General features: G+C 59.2%; 7 protein-coding genes across 7 annotated transcripts; 4 read left to right on the forward strand and 3 right to left on the reverse strand.

Annotated features, from left to right (window-relative positions):
• Positions 1-41: 41 nt before the first annotated feature.
• On the reverse strand, positions 42-746 carry M421DRAFT_448 (uncharacterized protein; the record flags this gene model as incomplete). Its single annotated transcript, XM_033594664.1, has 4 exons — positions 42-241; positions 300-522; positions 580-609; positions 675-746. 4 exons carry the CDS (start codon positions 744-746, stop codon positions 42-44), a joined length of 525 nt encoding a protein of 174 aa, XP_033454561.1.
• Positions 709-1653, forward strand: M421DRAFT_118172 (uncharacterized protein). Its single transcript, XM_033587270.1, has one exon. The coding sequence runs from the start codon at positions 947-949 to the stop codon at positions 1565-1567; it is 621 nt and encodes a 206-aa protein (XP_033454562.1). The 5' UTR covers positions 709-946; the 3' UTR covers positions 1568-1653.
• Positions 1654-1740: 87 nt separating this feature from the next.
• M421DRAFT_88299 (uncharacterized protein) lies at positions 1741-2934 on the reverse strand (the record flags this gene model as incomplete). The annotated part of the gene is made up of 1 exon (XM_033597654.1): positions 1741-2934. The coding sequence occupies one exon, from the start codon at positions 2932-2934 to the stop codon at positions 1741-1743; it is 1194 nt and encodes a 397-aa protein (XP_033454563.1).
• Positions 2935-3438: 504 nt separating this feature from the next.
• M421DRAFT_50675 (uncharacterized protein) lies at positions 3439-8027 on the reverse strand (the record flags this gene model as incomplete). The annotated part of the gene is made up of 3 exons (XM_033594851.1): positions 3439-7247; positions 7295-7664; positions 7731-8027. 3 exons carry the CDS (start codon positions 8025-8027, stop codon positions 3439-3441), a joined length of 4476 nt encoding a protein of 1491 aa, XP_033454564.1.
• Positions 8028-9149: 1122 nt separating this feature from the next.
• M421DRAFT_50074 (WD repeat-containing protein mip1) lies at positions 9150-13570 on the forward strand (the record flags this gene model as incomplete). Its single annotated transcript, XM_033594793.1, has 4 exons — positions 9150-9503; positions 9557-12856; positions 12904-13241; positions 13291-13570. 4 exons carry the CDS (start codon positions 9150-9152, stop codon positions 13568-13570), a joined length of 4272 nt encoding a protein of 1423 aa, XP_033454565.1.
• Positions 13571-13773: 203 nt separating this feature from the next.
• On the forward strand, positions 13774-15824 carry M421DRAFT_118228 (aspartyl-tRNA synthetase). The gene is made up of 3 exons (XM_033587272.1): positions 13774-14077; positions 14132-15282; positions 15362-15824. The coding sequence occupies exons 1-3, from the start codon at positions 13976-13978 to the stop codon at positions 15771-15773; spliced, it is 1665 nt and encodes a 554-aa protein (XP_033454566.1). The 5' UTR covers positions 13774-13975; the 3' UTR covers positions 15774-15824.
• A 772-nt stretch (positions 15825-16596) lies between these two features.
• On the forward strand, positions 16597-17891 carry M421DRAFT_50857 (uncharacterized protein; the record flags this gene model as incomplete). Its single annotated transcript, XM_033594871.1, has 2 exons — positions 16597-16715; positions 16766-17891. The coding sequence occupies 2 exons, from the start codon at positions 16597-16599 to the stop codon at positions 17889-17891; spliced, it is 1245 nt and encodes a 414-aa protein (XP_033454567.1).
• Positions 17892-17957: the final 66 nt, after the last annotated feature.

Here is a 17957-nt window from a genome sequence, read left to right on the forward strand (position 1 = left end):
AACCTTGCCTTCCATGGGTACTCCCTCTAGAAGTACATGTTCTACAGACTGGAAGCTCCCACCGCAGCCTTGTCGTGGTTGCACGTGTACGCTACCTTGCCATCCTCGGTCTCCAACCTGATCTCGCCTTTCACCAGACCCTGGCGTCTCCCCAGAGACACCACCTCGCTGATCACATACACCTTCGTGCCCAGGGGCGCCGGCCGCAGATACGTGCAGCTCAGATTGCGACTGACGTGGCCTATTTCGGGCATTAGCACCTGAACGTCCATCTCGATGTGGTGAAGGCGATTCTGTACCTGTGTCCCAGAACCCGTCGTAGGCGATTGCCGAGATGGCGGTCGTGGTGCAGATGTCGAAGACCAGCGCAACGGCGCCGCCGTGCATAGAGCCCATCATGTTGCATAGTTCCATTGGCACTGTGAAGCTGTAGACTACACGGGAGTTGTGAGGATTCTTGGCGGTTGGCTTAATAGTGACGGATTCCAATTTTAGGAAGCGTGGCAGCATATCGTCAAATCCCTATATCGTGCATCAGGATGATAGTTCTGGTTCTACTTGGCTACTGTCACTTCGTACCACGTAGCCGCCCGATTTTGCAACCTCAAACTACAAGGTGTCAGCGGCAAGTACGCTGTTCAGAGAGCAGCCACTGGTGGGCAGAGAAGGCATACCCATTTGTAAGCCTTTTCCTCGGGCGAGATGTCGCCATGCTTTGCGTATACCCTCCGGTAATGATCCTCCATGGTAGGATTCAGTGTGCATCGCCAGAAACGGCCGACGGCGTGCATCTACATGTAGTTCCCCTCGTACCTCGGGCATCGGTCAAGTCACGCAGAGGGCGCTAGCCGACACCCCCGGACCCCTGTTTCGCGAGTCGAATGTTTTGCATCTCATCTCGAGTACCGAGCTCCCCAGCCGCCCAACACCACCCATCCCGACCTCCATGTCCATCGCGCCCATGGACTCGGCACTCCTGATGCGCCATGTGCTGCGCACGCCGGCGGCCCGCCGTCCCGTGCCTGCCCGCATCCCGCGCCAGACGCGCACCCTCGCGCTCTACGCACCGCAGACGCGCTTCCTCTCGACGCCGACGATCCTGCGCCCGAGCTTCTGGGCCGCGATGATCCCGCGGCCGCTGAAAGAGCGCTCATCGGCCCCGCGCGCGCGCGAGTCGAACCCGGCCACGCCGTTTATCGTGCTGGCGCTGCTCGTCGGCTCCCAGGCGATCCAGATGCTGTGGCTGAAGCAGGAGCGCGCGCACGCGCTACGCAAAGCGGAGGCGAAGATTGGGCTGCTGCGCGAGGTTATCGAGCGCGTGCAGAATGGCGAGAATGTCGATGTCGAGAAGCTGTTGGGCACGGGCGATGAGAGCCAGGAGCGCGAATGGCACGAGGTGCTGAGGGAGGTTAAAGAGGAGGAGGCGCTGTTCCAGAGCAAGAAGAGGAGGAAGGCGTTAAAGCAGGAGGCGGCCGAGCAGGGGGCGGGGAAGGAGGAGGTTGTGGAAGAGATCAAAGAGGAGGGGTTGGCGAAGGTGGAGAGCATTGGGGGTGTGAAGTTCTATTAGGGTGCTATCGTTGAAGAAGAAGAAGAAGAAGAAGAAGAACAACAAGAACAACAAGAAGAACAAGAAGAACAAGAAGAACAAGAAGAACAAGAAGAACAAGATTGCAAACCTCGCCAGCGAGGACTGCATACGCCAAGCCGCCCTGCCACGGTCATCTCGTCACACCATCTCGATCACTCCTCAATCTCCCGGACAGCAGCGAGCCCCTGGACATCGGCCAACTCTTGACTCTCAGAGTCGTCGACTTGCTCGATCTTCTCAACCTCCCCGATCTGCTCGACCGCCTCGATGTGCTCCCTCGCCCTCAGCCTCGCCCTCTCCTTCGTCCGCGTCTGCCTAAGCCTCTCACCACGCTTCTGGTTCCCCTGATTATTACTCTCCTTCGTAAACCGTCTCGCCTCAGGATTATCACAAAGCAGCGCGAGCGTAACCCCGCCCCTCACCGCATCATCAACCGCACTCTTCGTCTCAGCAAGCACAAGACAGACCCTCGACAACCGCAGCTCCACACTTTCCCCGGAGATATCCACCAGCTTGCCGCGCACAGTATGCTTGTGATACACACCCGGCATGTTCCAGCCGCGCTCGTGCACAGCGATGGCCTCGTCGAAGACAGCGTGCGCTGCGGCCTCGAGATCGAGCGCCTCGAACGCCGCTTTCGCCGTGAACCGCGCGCGGTGCACGCTCCGCGCGCCGTCGGTGATGCAGCGCCCGTTGATCATGGCGTTGAAGATCCGGCACACCCAGTACTCGCGGCCGAGGGCCTTGACCCGCGCGACGTCGGCGGCGGGTTTGGGCGCCAGTCGCGCGCGCGTGCGGTGTGCTTTTGCGGCCGCGGCGGTGCGGAAGTGCGTCCGTGTGAGGGGCGTGTAGAGGGCGTTTGGGTCGGGCGGGGCGGCGGGCTGGTCGGCGAGGATGTGCGGGTGCGGTGTGTAGGTGGGGGGTATCGGGGCTGAGGGGGCGGTGGTCAAGGTCGTGTTGTTGGCAGAAATGCCAGCGTCGTCCAGCGAGTTGGTGAGAGAGACGGTGGAGACGATGCTGAGTACCTCCGAGGGGGCGGGAGACGGCGGAGACAAAGCCGGAGATGGTATTGGAGACGGCGTTGGAGACGAAGCCGGAGATGAAATCCGAAGTAGTGGTGAGGAGTGATCCAGCACCCCCTCACCCTCACCGTCCTGGACAAATGCCTCCTCGAAAAAAACCCCATCCACTCCCCCCAGCGGCTCCTCAAACGCCACATACCCATCCCCATATGCGGTGAACTCAATGAGCGCCTGTCTAACAGCCGTATCACCATCGTCCTGGGCGAAGAAGCCCGCGTCGGCAAAGTCAGCGCCCGCGCTGACGAATTCGGGGTACTGGGCCATGGTGAATTAGAGGCGACAATGGGGTATGGCAGATACACAGGGACGACCAGCGTCGGAGGAAAAGAAGGGAAGGGCGGGCGAAGAAGACTTGTTGGGTGAGTAGGTGGAAATATAGAAGGCGTCTACCACCGACGACGCGCCATTGTACAACCGACACCCATTGCAGGATCCTGGGGAGAACCGGGGCGCCTGCTATTGTCCCCCCCCCCGAGTTCTATTGTCGCGGACGGTGAGAGTGAAGAGCAGCGGCGGTGCGGCTGGAATGAGCTTCTTTCACCTCTGACGCTGGCTGGGGAGATGTTGGGCCGCACTCACACACTCAGGCAGAGCAGAGCAGAGCAAAGACAAACATATAGATTAAACATTCGAGAATGGTATAGTTATAGTAAAGCCCCTGTCCAGAGCCCAGCAAGTGCGCGGTAACCGTGTCCTTGCACGAGCTCCATGTATCAGCTCCTAGTATCCTGGCACGCCAACGCAAGTGAAAAACAATCATCAATATCGTCAAAGCATGCCGGCGGGCGGCCCGTTCGTCGCTGGGGCTGTCGGAGCCTGCGCTTGCGCCGGCGTCTTGGGCGCGATTTCCTGCACGGAGATCTCCGAGTCGACCGAGTCGCGCCATTGCGAAATGCCCTCATTAGTGTCGTGCTGGCCCTTCGCGGGCGTGTGCTCAAAGTCGAAACGATCGCTGAGGCGGTAAGCCTTGTTCGTAGTCTCCCAGTGACTGCGAAGAGCGTCGAGCTCTGAGGCGAGATTGTCCAGTGCCATGGAGTTGCGGGTAGCGGTGGACGCTGGACGGTTGTTGGCGGCTTCCGGAGTGCTTGAGCCTTCGTTGTGGCTGTAGAGAGAGTCGGCGGACGCGATGCTGTCGTGTGTCCGATGACGTGCAATGTCGCCGTTGCTGCTGCCGCCCGGAACCTGCGACTGTCGGCGGTAGCTGTCGACGGAATTCTCGAATTGGTCGAGGAACGTCTGTACACGCGTCTCGGCCTCACGGGCACGCTCCTCAACTGCAGTGTACTGCTGGCGCAGTGCGTCCAGGTCGGCGCGAGACTGAGTAGCAGAGGACTCGGCCTCTCTGGTCTTGCTTGCTGCTACTTCAGCTTCCTGCCGGGCTGCGGCGAGATCGGACTGCAGCGTGGCTAGCTGGCTCTCAAGACGACTGACATTCGTCTTCATGTTCTCCTGGACGTTTGAAAGCTCACTGCGCAGCGACGTTCTCTCCACCTCCCACTCCGCAGTCTGCTCCTTAGTCGGGCTTCGTGAGGCCGACGTGGCTTGCTTGAGCTCCTCCTCAAGCTTTGTGTTCGTGTTCTTGTACCTATCGAGCTCTTGCTTCATCTTTGCAAGCATCTTCTCTGTGCCTCGCAGGTACTTGACAGCCGCCTGGTGGTCGTTGTGCAGAGCCTGCAGCTTCTCTTCCCAGTCTTTGCTGACATCGTGTTCACGCGCTTCAAAGGATGCGCGCAACTCCTCGTGAACCTTGTTCATCGAATCGATCTGCTGCTCAAGCTCCCTGACGCGGTTCAGTTCCGGAGTGCCGAATCGAGAGCTGGGGCTATCCAGCACCCTGGAGCGACGGTGGTCAACAGGATTGACTCCTCGCTCCTCGAGAAGATTTTTGAGAGTCTTGAGTTGGACCTCAAAAGCGTTGCTCTCCAAGCGCAGACGCTCATGCTGTTGGTGGAGCTCAGCCTTCTCGGCTTCGGAGGCTTGCACGTCCCTCATTGCCTGTTGCAGCTGTTTGCGGATCGTCAGACCCTCACGACTAGACTGCTCCTGGTAGGCCTCCAGACCGGCGATCCTCTCCTCAGCGCGACGCAACTTCTCTGAAGCCTGGTCGGCAGCCGCCTGGTTCTTCCGCGCCATGGCGTTTGCCGCTTCGACTTGCTTTTGAAGTATGGCAACGCGCTCGTTCGCGGCGTTGTCGTTGGCAGGAGCATGCGCAGCGATACTTCCTAGGCCAGAAAGCACGGCTGCCTGGTGAAGACGTGCTTCTCTTGCATGCGTCTCGGCCAATTCTTCAGCACTGCGCAGCTTCTGAGAAGCAGTCTCGAGCTCCGCAGTACGGGCCTCGTGCTCGGCACGAAGTTGGCTGAGCTTTTGGCGAATGCCTTCGCTCTGGCTGCGCTCTTCTTCGAGCTGCCTCTCCAGCAGACTGGACTTTTCTGAAGATGCAGCAACAGCTTCGCGCAACGTCTGGAGCACAGCGGCATGGCTCGTCGACTGCGTGGTGAAATGGGTGACCTTGGCGCTCAGCTCGTCCTTGTCAACAGCGAGCAGGCGAGAGGAAGTCTCAGCCTCCGCAGCGCTAGCAGACACCTCTCTTGCCACACGCTGCGCCTCGTGCAGCTCAGCTCGCAGACCCTCGCATTCGGCGGCCGTCTTTTGTCGAGTGGAGTCTAGCTCTTGGACACGGGCTTGCGCGGCTTCTGCAGTCTCATCCGCCAGCTGCTTGGCCCTCTTCTCGGCTTCGACCTCATGGCTCAGCTTCTCGACCTTTGTGGTCAGCTCTGCCTGCGCGGCCAAAGATGCGGCCAGACGTCGACTGATGTCGTTTATGCGATCGAGATCGGGGGTTTCCGTGTTGCGAGAGCCATCGGGCTGAGGAGTGCCCGCCTGGCTGCCTCCGCCATGCGCCGCCAGTTTTGTCTTTGCATAGATGGCCTCACTGATGGCAGCGTCTCGTTGGCGCTCGACCTCCGCAATGCGCTTCGCCGCGTCCGCGCCTTGCGTCTTGATCGAAGTCTGTACACGGTCGACCTCCGCCTTCATCTTAAGCAGGGCTTCCAACAGTGGTCGGTCCTCGTCCTGGAAGCTGTCGGCGGAGCGCTCGTCGAACATTGGGCTCGTTGAAGTGGCAGGATTGTAGCCAGCTTTGCGGGCTAGGGCAAGCTCAGAAGCATACCATGCGTTGCGGCTTTTTGCGACATCGAGCTCTCGAACCACGTCGTCGTTGACGTGGGCTACCGCAGGCGAAGCGCCGAGGCCGCTATCGACGTGTCGGCTGTCGGCCTCCCGGCTGTGAGCGCGCTGTTGCGGCGTCTCGAGCGATCGCCTGGGTGTCTCTTGTTCGATGCTAGCTATCGTGTCGTGAGACGGCTGCTGCCTGTGAGACTGCGATCTCGATGCGTTCCTCGAGGCAAGGCTTCCAGAACGTGTGGTGTCCATGGACTCTTTTGGCGTCCGCTGGCTGATGGCATCAGAGCCCTTGCGTTGGAGCTCTGCTGGGCTGTCCCTGGGGATTGGCGAAAAGTTCTCCCTGTCGACTGAAGACGGCGCCTCAGTATCAGCAGCAGAACCGAAACCGCGCTCTATTTTGGTCGGTGTTTTACTCCTGGAAGCTGGGACCCCTTGGGAGTTAGCGCCATTCATCCTTGGTTGAGGTGGTTGCTGGAGGGGTGGAGGTCCGGAAGGCGCCTGCCCAGCTGCACGGGGAAGCCTCGACCCACCTGGTCCCATTCCGTTTGGCGCTATGCCGTTCGACATGTCAGGGCCTATTCGCTGTTGAGGTCCAGGCAGCATGCTCTCGCGGTTCGGTGGCGGACCGTTCCGGCCATGAGGGATATTGCTGCGTTCGCCGCCACTCAGTTTTCGAGGCGTGTTGATGGCTTGCTGGGGAGCCGCACTCTCGTTGGGGGGGTATCTGATTTTGGATGTGTCCAGGATGTAAGCCATGCTCAACTCGTTTCTGTCGGCGACAGACGAGCTCGGCTCGCCTGCAAGGGTCACAATGTGCTTCCCAAACGCCGTCATGCTGTGACCAGAGCGAGCAGAAGGCGAGTGGCCCATGTTCTGGAACATGTACCAACGGCGAGACGAGATGCGGAAGGCTGCAAGGTCCCCCAGGTCGACGCCCTCCTGTGTGCGACCACCGAATATGTACATGGTGTCGTTTACGAGGGCCGCCGAGTGCCCCTCTCGGGCGACGGGGATGTAGCCAATGCAGTCGAGTTCTGTCCAAGAGTTGGAGCGAGGATCGTATGTCCATACGTCGTTGAACCAGATGACACCATCTGTACCACCAAAGAGGTACAGCTTGTCCTGCCAAGTCACCACCGAATGATTCGTACGTGGGGGAGGCGAGCGGCCCTGAGGAGAAGCCTGGTCCTTTGTGTTGGTCAGAAGGACTTCCCAGCGGCTAGCCGAGGACTGGAGCGAGTTGAGATCAAAGGCCACGAGATCATTGAAGAAGAAGCCTTCCACTTGGCCACCGAAGATGTATATCTTGGAGCCCAGAATGTTCAGTGTATGGCCGTAACGTCCCGTGGGGCGGGGGCCTTGGGGCAAAGCGCGCGACCAGTGCTTTGTTGCTGGACGTTGTTAGCTTCAGCAGGTGCCCAGCAAGGAAGATGCCTACAGGTATTCAAAAGGTACAGGGTATCATCCAGGTCGTCGTTGTCTGCCAATTTCGTGTCGCCGCCAAAAACGATAAAGGCGTTGCCAACCAGCAGACTGGCGTGTCCCACGCGAGGCCCAGGGCCGTCTCCCGTGGTGGAGATGGGGTAGCAGGACAAGCTCCCGTTGCCCATCTCCGTCAGCCAGAGGTCGCCCTTGACCGTTGAGCCGCCAACGAGGCCTCCCATGATGTAGACGATGCCGTCTTTGGAAGCGACCGAGTTGATGGCAGCGCCATAGCGCGGGAACGGATTGCCGGCGGTGAAGTTCAGACGGCGAGAGGACCACGGATAGGGCGAGTCCTGCGAGGGACCGCCTTGCGGTCTGGCGTGCTGGAGGGCTCCCTATTTGCACACGATTAGCAAAGGCAGAGACGGTGCGGATCGCATGCTGCGCACCTGTTCGTTGGACCCTGCTCTTTCGCGCAACGCCTTGGGCTCGGGCGCAACCACACCCAGGCCATCACGGCCCTGCAGCGAGCTTAGCGAGTTGTTCACACTCCCGCTCGGCGTCGACGTGGCCGTCGGCGGCTGTGGGCCGGGGCGGCTGTTGTCCTTTCCGCCAAGGGGACCATTGAGCGAGGCAGGCTGGGGGCCTTCGCGGCCATGCGACGAGGTGATGTCTCTGGTGGCCGGCGGCAGCGCATTGCCCTGCTGCTGCTGCTGCTTGCTCTTCTTGCCAAACAGGAACGACATGGTGCCGGGTGTGCAGCCCTCGGGACGTTGCAATGGCAGCGGGTGCCGGTCACGCACGCATTCGGTCTGCACGCGAGGCGGGCAGCGCGTTGGCTGGGGAGCTTTAGCGACAGGCAGATGGGTTCTATGGGCGCTCGGCGGGGAATGTGCGCATTTCTCGAGGGCGTAGGAGAGGGCGGCGCCTGTGGTTTGGCGCGGCTGGGGGAATGTCCGGCGCCACGAGTACTGTAGTGTTGGCTTCCGACGTGCTGGTGGCTGTCCCTGGCTACGGTAGGACGGCGACTTGGCGGGTGCGGCGACGAGATAGCGGGTGTGGGACACAGAGGGCGCCGGCAGCCAGCACAAAGGGGAGCGTGGGCCGCGAGCAGAGTCAACGGTGGCAGAGAGCAGAGCAGAGCAGAGCAGAGCAAAGCAGAGCAGAGCAGAGCAACACAGCACACGGCGTGAGAGCGCTTCAATCTATTACAGCCTTGCCAGGTTTCGCGGCGCGATCCCCCTGAGCTGCAGCACGACAGGGATGGGCCTCGCCATGATTGGACTGGCTGGTGCAGGGCGGACGGAGCATCGCGCCTCACAGCATGCACGAAATCATTGGAATGGTAACAGCGAGGACAGCGCGAGCGACGGCCGCCGCCTGCTGAAAGGGCCTGTGGCACCTGGGCTGCTGCGTTTGTGCACCGCAGACGCTCGACGTGGGCGAACGGTGCGGACGTGTTGGCTCCCGGTGCATCTTTATCATCTTTTGCGTGCAAAGGCTGCTTGACCGCGGTCCCATTTGGTGTGGTGACGCTAGGTAGGTAGAGCGGCTGCCGTGCCTCGAAGCTTGAGCGCCCGCATCTTGAGCTGCAAAGACAGCAGACGGCAGACGGCAGACGGCAGACGGCAAACGGCAGACGGCGACGGCGACAGAGACAGCGACAGAGACAGCGACAGAGACAGCGACAGAGACAGCCGCTGCAAGCTGCTGAAGCTATTCCGGCCTACTTTGTACTTTCCAGCTCCTGGCAGCCCATGCGACATGGGCGCTACTGAGAGCTTCGCACCTCCACGCTCGACCTCGCCATGAGAACGGCCTCCGGCCAGCCTCTCCCCAACCCGCTTGCTTCACACGCGCCCGTCGACATGGCCAGCGCCGCGGCAGCAGCAGCAGCGGCGGCAGCCGCCGCCGCAGGCTCGGCCCCGAGCGAGACGCGCCCGTCGCAGGGCCCGACCTCGTCGCGGCCCAGCTCGTCCTCGGCCGCCGTCCACCTCGATATGCCGCCGTCCGCGTCGACAGTGGCAGCCCGCGGCAACCTCGGCGCTGCCGAGTCCCGTCGCCCCAGTCTCGCCCGCGCAAAAAGCGACTTTGGGCCTCGACAGCCGGCACAACAGCCCCAGGAGCCCGCCGACGAGGGCAGCGTCGACGGCCACTTCAAGATCCGCCATGGCTGGGACGACCAATTGAACTCGGAAGAGTACAGCAACATGCTGACCTCAGTGCGTTGCGTCGAGCATGCCAGTGCTGTTCTGGGACTGACCACCTGCTGCAGAACTTCTTCATGTACTACACGGACAAGAAACACGAGACGGGCGGCCATCCAAAGGGCGAGGTCGGCGCATCGACCGTCCAGGAATGGCGCATGCGCGACCGTCTGAAGACCGTCTCTGCCGTGCTGGCTCTTTGCTTGAACATCGGTGTCGACCCGCCCGATGTCATCAAGACCAACCCATGCGCAAAAGAAGAATGCTGGATCGACCCCACGGTGACCTCGCAGACTCCAGGGCACACCCCCATGAACCAGATCGGCAAGGCGCTGCAGACACAGTACGAGCAGCTCAGCATGCGCACGCGGTACAAGCTCCTGCTCGACCCTACTACGGAAGAGACGAGAAAATACGCCTCCACCCTGCGACGCAACGCCCGAAACGAACGGGTTCTGTTCCACTACAACGGCCACGGGGTGCCGAAGCCCACTTCTAGCGGAGAGATTTGGGTCTTCAACAGAAACTACACGCAGTACATTCCTCTCTCGCTGTACGACCTGCAGAGCTGGATCGGCGCGCCTAGTCTGTTCGTCTACGATTGCTCTGATGCTGGTCTCATCATCAGCAACTTCAACAGGTTCGCCGAGAAGCACCAAGCCGAGTTCGAGGAGGCACGACGCCGCGACCCCAACGTCGAGCACGTCGACTTTGGCGACTGCATTCATCTAGCCGCCTGTCGAGAGAGGGAATCGCTGCCCACGAACCCGGAGCTGCCTGCAGATGTCTTCACCTCGTGCCTGACAGATCCCATCACTATGGCTGTGCGCTTCTTCATTCTCCAAAATCCTCTTCCCACCAAAGTCAGCCTACGAGACGCGCACAACATCCCCGGCAAAGTCTCGGAGCGTCGAACCCCTATCGGCGAACTCAACTGGATCTTCACAGCCATTACCGACACCATTGCGTGGAATTCCCTGTCAAAGCCACTCTTTAAGAAACTCTTCCGCCAGGATTTGATGGTGGCGGCACTCTTCCGCAACTACCTGCTGGCACAGCGAATCATGCGCGTCTACCACTGCAACCCCGTCTCGCATCCTGAGATACCGCAGACGCACGACCATCCCCTGTGGCGAAGCTGGGACCTCGCTGTCGAGCTGATCCTAGCTCAACTCCCCGACTTGCAGGCTGAAGCTCGAGGCGAGAAAGAGTACATGTACAAGCACTCGGAATTCTTCTCGGAACAACTCACTGCCTTTGAGGTATACCTCTCACAAGGGGCCGTGGAGCAGAAGATACCCGAGCAGCTCCCCATTGTGCTCCAGGTCCTGCTGAGCCAGGTCCATCGGCTGCGCGCTCTCATCCTCTTGTCAAGCTTCTTGGACCATGGACCCTGGGCCGTCAACCTTGCCCTCAGCATCGGCATCTTTCCATATGTCCTGAAGCTTCTGCAGTCCCAGGCGAACGAACTCAAGCCTGTCATGGTCTTCATCTGGGCCCGCATACTCGCCGTCGACTCGTCGTGTCAAGCCGATTTGCTCAAAGACAACGGTTATCAGTACTTTATCAACATCTTCAACCCTAGCTCAGGTAACTCCCAACCCGCTAACGTTACTGTCAAACCACTTACGGGGCTAGGTATTCCTATCCAGAATGCGAGTGAACATCGAGCGATGTGTGCCTTCATCATTTCCATGTTCTGCAAGGACTACAACCAGGGCCAGCGTGCATCGCTCAGCACAGAGCTCGTCGAGAGCTGTCTGGACCACTTGAAGGACATGGCCAACCCTTTGCTTCGACAATGGTCCTGTCTCTGTCTGAGCAAGCTCTGGATCGACTACGAAGAGGCCAAGTGGGTCGGTATTCGTTGCATGGCCCACGAACGTCTCTGCGAACTGGTCATGGACCCGGTCGCTGAAGTACGGGCCGCGATGCTGCATTCGCTGACGGCCTTTTTGGGCATACGAGACGTCACGTCACAGGTCGCCAACATTGAGGAGTCGATTGCGTCGACAGTCCTTCTCATGACTACGGATGGAAACAGCATGGTTCGCCGAGAATTGTTGATATTCTTCTCAACATTCATCGCACGCTACAAAACGCGCTTCATCGTCACAGCATTCGAGCACTTTTCGGAAGAGAAAAACAGTGATATCCTGGCACAAATGGAACACAGGAACGGTGACGGGCTATACATGAAGATGCGTGCGACCGCCAACGGGTCTTCGGGCCCATCGAATGCTTGTTCGCAGAACACAGTCTACTCTGCCATCTGGAACGAGATGTTGGTCATGTCTGTCGACCCCTACCCTGAGATCGCCAAGGACGCCGGGATAGTGGTTGACTACGTTCTGGTCGCTCTACTCGAATCGTCGCTCGGGCGCTTTGCGCAACCCCACTTCAACGTTACGTTGAAGAAGAACTCCGCGGCTCGCCCTGCGCGTCGCGTGCCGGAAGAGAAGCCACTTCAGCAACTCGCCCAAACGCCACCCACACCATCGAAAGAGACCAGCTACCTGTCTCTCTTTGGTGGCATGCGCAAGTCGACTGCCTCGCTAAAGAGCCTTTGGTCTGGTCACGACTCATCCACCTCGCCTCAGAAGCCGACTGCGAGGGGAAAGATGGATGAATCCGATGCTCCGCTTACGGAAGCACGCCCTGGCACACCTGAAAAGTACCACGTCGAAGAAGAGCCCAAGTCGAGAGGATTCAGGCCTCGATCTCTGTCGGAGAAGCCGCAGCTGCCGCTTAAGAGTGTATTCTTTGAGTGGTCTGTCGAGTACTTCCGCGAGCCTCAGATGAAGCCCACAGAGGCGGACGAGCCAGGTAGCACCGACTACAACGGGCGACTTTGGCGAAGAAACCGTAATGATAAGATCATTGCCGAGACGCAGCCCCTCAAGGATGTTGCAGTCTCGAATCGATGGGATGTACCACGCGGCTACTTTGACAACCTTAGTCAGCCCATGAAGATGACCTTTCACCAGTTCGAGGACCACCTCGTCGTCACCGACAGCTGGAACACGGTCAATGTCATCGACTACTCCGAAGCCGTGAGGAGGATCAACAGCTTCTCAAACGGCAACCCGATGGACTCGAGAATCACAGATGTTCGGTTCATCAACGAGGACGATCAGGCGTTGCTGATGACCGGATCTTCAGACGGGGTTATCAAAATCTTCCGCAATTACGACTCCAAGGGAAAGACGGAGCTCGTGACGGGATTCCGGGCTCTCACTGATCTTGTGCCCAGCAACAAGAACGCAGGACTTGTCTTCGACTGGCAGCAGGGTAGGGGCCTGGTGCTGGTGGCTGGAGATGTCAAAGTGATCAGAGTCTGGAATTCCGCCACCGAAGTCTGCGTCAGCGTAAGTGCCCTCGTCCTACTTCTCACACCAGCGACTGACTTTTATAGGACATTCCTGCACGATCGGGATCATGCATTACCTCCTTGACGTCTGATCAAGTCGAGGGCGACGTCTTCGTTGCCGGGTTCGGTGATGGTGCCATTCGTGTGTACGATCAACGCCAGAAACCTGCAACTGCCATGGTGAAGGTCTGGAAAGAACACAAGCAGTGGGTTACAAATGTACACTTGCAGCGCGGCGGTCAACGAGAACTCGTGAGCGGCTGTCGAAGTGGAGAGGTGAAGCTGTGGGACATACGAATGGACCGCAGCGTGAAGACCATCCAGGCGACAACAGACCACCTGCGTACACTCAGCGTCCACGAGCACGCGCCGGTCTTTGCCACGTAAGTCTCCGCACCAAACAAGCGAGTGCGTATACTAATCACGCCGCAGTGGAACCCAGAAGCACCGCGTAAAGGTCTTCAACATCAACAACGGGAAGCTCGTGTCAAATTTCGAGCCCTACTCTGGCTTCCTGCGCGACCGATCTGCCCCAATCACTACCACGGCTTTCCACCCGCACCGACTCATGATCGCTGCTGCCGCTCTGCACGACAATCACGTCAACATTTTCTCGTGCCACGAGCCCAAGAACCCCATCTTGAAGACGGTGAAATTGTGGGACGGCGGTGCTGGCACTATCGCTTCGAGTCGGGCTTCTTTACACGGATAGACGGTTCACGTGCATCTTTTCGCATGGCGTTTCGCAGCGCATCAAACATTATGGCAGGTGCTTGCTTTGCATTTGGGCGGGTCTGGCGCGTGGGTGCATGTTTTTAACGGCTGGCGTGGGCATAGCGCGGACATTGACATTGAGCGGCAGCATGAGGGATTCGAGCTCCACTCCCTTTCGATACCCACTGACTGTAGTATCTTTGTAATTTTAACGGTTCCTCCGAAGCCACCGAGCTGATTGTTGTGCGCGGAGAGTCCTACCCATACGGGTACCTGACTCGGTGAACGGTGCGTGGTATGACGCTGCAGGAATGTGGGGTTATGAGTCCCGCTGCCCCTCCGCCACAATTTCTTGAGAATCACCACCAACACACTCTTTCGCACTCTCTTGAACCATTGCAACATGAGTGACGCACCACCACCAGCCGCAGCTCCGAGTGAAGCCCCACAGGGTGAGGCGCCATCCAAGAATGCCTTGAAGAAGGCGCAGAAGGAGAAGGAGAAGGTGGGCAGCAGTCGTGTGCCTCGAATACAGGACTTGCAGCTAACCTTTCACTAGGCAGAGAAGAAGGCCGCCGCAAAGGCCCGCGAAATGGCCGACCGGACGAAAAAGGAGGCTGCCGACGCAGAGGATGTCTCTAAAGACTCTTATGGCGAGCTGCCTCTCACCGGCTCAAAGGACTTCAAGCCCACGGGGATCGAACGCGTCGGCCTTGACGAGGTAGCCAGCCACGTCGACAAGGAGATCACATTCCGTTGCTGGGTCGAGAACGCCCGCTCCCAGTCGGCGAAGCTGGCCTTCCTGAACTTGCGCCAGAACCTCAGCACCATCCAGGCCGTTATTGCTGCCAGCGACGCGCTGAGCAAGCAGATGGTCAAGTTTTGTGGTACGGTTCCTACCGAAAGTACAATCGTTGTTACTGGACTGGTCAAGAAGGCTCCCGAGCCCATCAAGAGCGCCTCCATCCAGGACTACGAGATTCACATCAAGAAGCTGTTCATCGAGGTCAAGGCCGAGGTGCCGCTGCCACTGCAGGTCGATGATGCAGAGAGGCCTCTGCCGGCTGAGACCACGGCTGAGGAGGAACAGAAGGAGGAGGGCGGTGAGCGACCGCTCGTCAGCCTCAACACTAGGCTCAACAACAGGACGATCGATCTGAGGGCCAAGATCAACCAGTCGATCTTCGTTGTCAAGAGCGGTGTGTGCGCTATCTTCCAGGAGTTCCTGTCGAAGAAGGGCTTCACACTTGTCCAGACTCCTAAGATCTTGGGCGCCGCTTCGGAGGGAGGCGCCAACGTCTTCGAGCTCAAGTACTTTGACCGCCAGGCTTACCTGGCCCAATCGCCGCAATTCTACAAGCAGATGTTGATCGCCTCCCGCTTCCAGAGGGTCATGGAGATTGGACCCGTCTTCCGTGCCGAGAACTCGAACACTGCTCGCCACCTGACAGAGTTCACTGGTCTCGATCTCGAGATGGAGTTCCAGGAGCACTACCACGAGGTCATGGGCGTCCTCGAGGACCTCATGCTGTTTATTTTCAAGGAGCTGAATGTACGATACAAGCGCGAGACCGACCTCATCCGCAGTGTCTACCACGTCGACGACTTCAAGCTCCCAGAGTCCGGCAAGGTACCCAGAATCCCCTTCACAGAGGGTATCAAGATGCTGCGCGAAGCTGGTGAGGAACTCAACGACTACGATGACTTGAGGTGCGTTTACGATTCTTTCTCTCTCTCTCTCTCTCTCTCTCTCTCTCTCTCTCTGCACGATCTCACTGACACTCCACAGCACACCTCAAGAAAAGCACCTCGGACGTCTGGTCCTCGAGAAGTACGGCACCGACTTCTACGTCCTCGACCAGTTCCCGCTCGCGATCCGACCCGCATACACAATGCCATCGCCACACGACCCCAAGCTCTCCAACTCGTACGACTTCTTCATGCGCGGCCAGGAAATCTGCTCCGGTGCCCAGCGCATCCACGACTCGGAGCTGCTGTCCAAGCAGATGCGCGAGCACGACCCACCGATCGACCCCAACGGCGCCGGTACAAAGGACTACGTCGACTGCTTCCGATATGGATGTCCGCCCCACGCCGGAGGTGGTTTCGGCCTGGAGCGAATCGTGCAGTTCTGGCTGGGTCTGCCCAACATCCGCATGTGCAGTCTGTTCCCTCGCGATCCGCAGAGGGTTGCGCCGTAAGCATGTCGTTGTGTGTTCATGGGGCAGAAGTTGTGGTAGTGTGATTAGAGATTCATCCGAAAGCCTGAATGAAGTCGTTGTAACACCACGCCATAGCAGTCCTATTCTGGACCTCTGTCAGGCGCGCTGCTTTTGAGTTGTTGATTTGCTACGTGGAGACCTGAGGAAGCATCGTCCCGACTGTGCGTTCTTGAAGACTCCCGGCATCGTTGGACCACCAGATTCACATTTGCACTATAAAGTGGATGAACAAGAAGCACCATAACATTCAGGATTAAAGACTCCACTCAACTCTCAAAATGCAGTGCTTTGGCCATAAATGAAGGCAAAGGTGTAGAAGAGAAAGGCAATCGTAGGCGCAAACATCGCGTCCTACAAACGCCGTGCTTATGTCCGAGGAGAGCAAACGTCATCTATTTTCATCTATCTAAAGACTCCACTCAACTCTCAAAATGCAGTGCTTTGGCCATAAATGAAGGCAAAGGTGTAGAAGAGAAAGGCAATCGTAGGCGCAAACATCGCGTCCTACAAACGCCGTGCTTATGTCCGAGGAGAGCAAACGTCATCTATTTTCATCTATCTAAAGACTCCACTCAACTCTCAAAATGCAGTGCTTTGGCCATAAATGAAGGCAAAGGTGTAGAAGAGAAAGGCAATCGTAGGCGCAAACATCGCGTCCTACAAACGCCGTGCTTATGTCCGAGGAGAGCAAACGTCATCTATTTTCATCTATCTTCTGGTAGTGGGGCTTCCCCAACGCGAAAGCCCAGCTTTTGGATATCGACTTCGGAACCGTGTGTGCACTCGCGTGGAGAACCATCACATGCCAACGTACGCAAACTACCTGCCCGATGAAATCCTACTCGAAGTCATCACCTACATAGAGGCGTGGGATGTGCGCTCCAAGCAAGCCACGCTCGCGCACTTCTGCGCCGTGAACCGGTACGCACCTCCACCCTGTCGGTCTGGTTCCCACGCTCACGATATCGCAGACAATGGTATGACGTCGCCGTCCAGCGTTTATACGAACAACCCTACCTCGCCGGCCGCGCGTACGACCTCTTCGTGCGCACAATCTGCCCCTCGGTGCTCGCGCACATCAAGCACCAGGCCCTCGCCAGCCTGGTCCGCTCCCTCGACCTCTCGCACATCATCCACCAGAGCACCAAGTCGACGACGGCGCGCCTGCTCGGCCGCACAAAGGCAAGCCTGCAGGTTTTCGTCGCCCCGCAGGCCAGCTTCGCAGTCAACTGCTGGGCCAGCCTGTCCAAGTGCGCGCGCCTGCGCGTCCTCGACCTGAGCCTGGTCAGCGAGTGCATCAGCTTCCAGTCGCTAGCACAGACGCTGCGCCAGCTCCCGGGGCTGGAGCGCATCTACCTGCCGCGCAGCTCGACGCGCGACGAAGCAGGCGCGCTCTCCATCAACGTCCGCTGGCCGCCGCGGCTGCAGCACCTCTCGCTCTCCGGCCCCATCTACGGCAAATTCCTGTGGGACCTGCTGCGCCAGCCAGACCACTTCCCGCCCAGCCTGCACAGTCTGAGCATCAGCCACAGCCCGGGGCTGGACCACGCGGGGATCCGGCCGCTGCTGGAGAGTCTGGGCGGTTCGCTGACGCACGCGCAGCTGCACGACCTGCCGCACGTCAAGCACGGGCGGCTGAACGGCGTGCTGGAGTGGCTCCCCGCGCTGACGGATCTGACGATCGCGCTGGACTACATCGACGCGCGCTTTGGACACGTGCCGGCGTCGTGGAGCGCGGCGCGCTGGCAGGATGCGAAGCCGCTGCAGACGCTGACGCTGGTCACGAGCGGGCAGACGGGCGTCGACCCGGGCCGCTGCTTCACCGCGGTCGATCTGTATGCGCTGGTGGACGAGCGGTTTCTGGGCCGCCTGCGGCACGTGTACATTGCGCAGTCGAGCGAGTGGGAGAACGAGCAGGACGGGGCCGAGGTCGGGGCGCTGGAGATGCTGTTGTGCGACGATCTGGACCGGGAGAACTGGGAGCTGCGGCGGTGGCACTATACGGATGTGGTGTTTGGCGGCACGTTTGACGAGTGGAGAGAGACGGGGGCGGGGCGGCGGATGAGGGCGCGGCTGGGCGTGGTGAGGGACAGGTGACAGAGGGGGTTCAGGGTGATGCGGTGACGGCGTTGCCCTGGACGTGTGGAGTTGCCCTGGACGTGT

This window comes from Didymella exigua (genome assembly GCF_010094145.1).
Source record: "Didymella exigua CBS 183.55 unplaced genomic scaffold M421scaffold_1, whole genome shotgun sequence".
NCBI classification, from domain to species: Eukaryota; Fungi; Ascomycota; class Dothideomycetes; order Pleosporales; family Didymellaceae; genus Didymella; species Didymella exigua.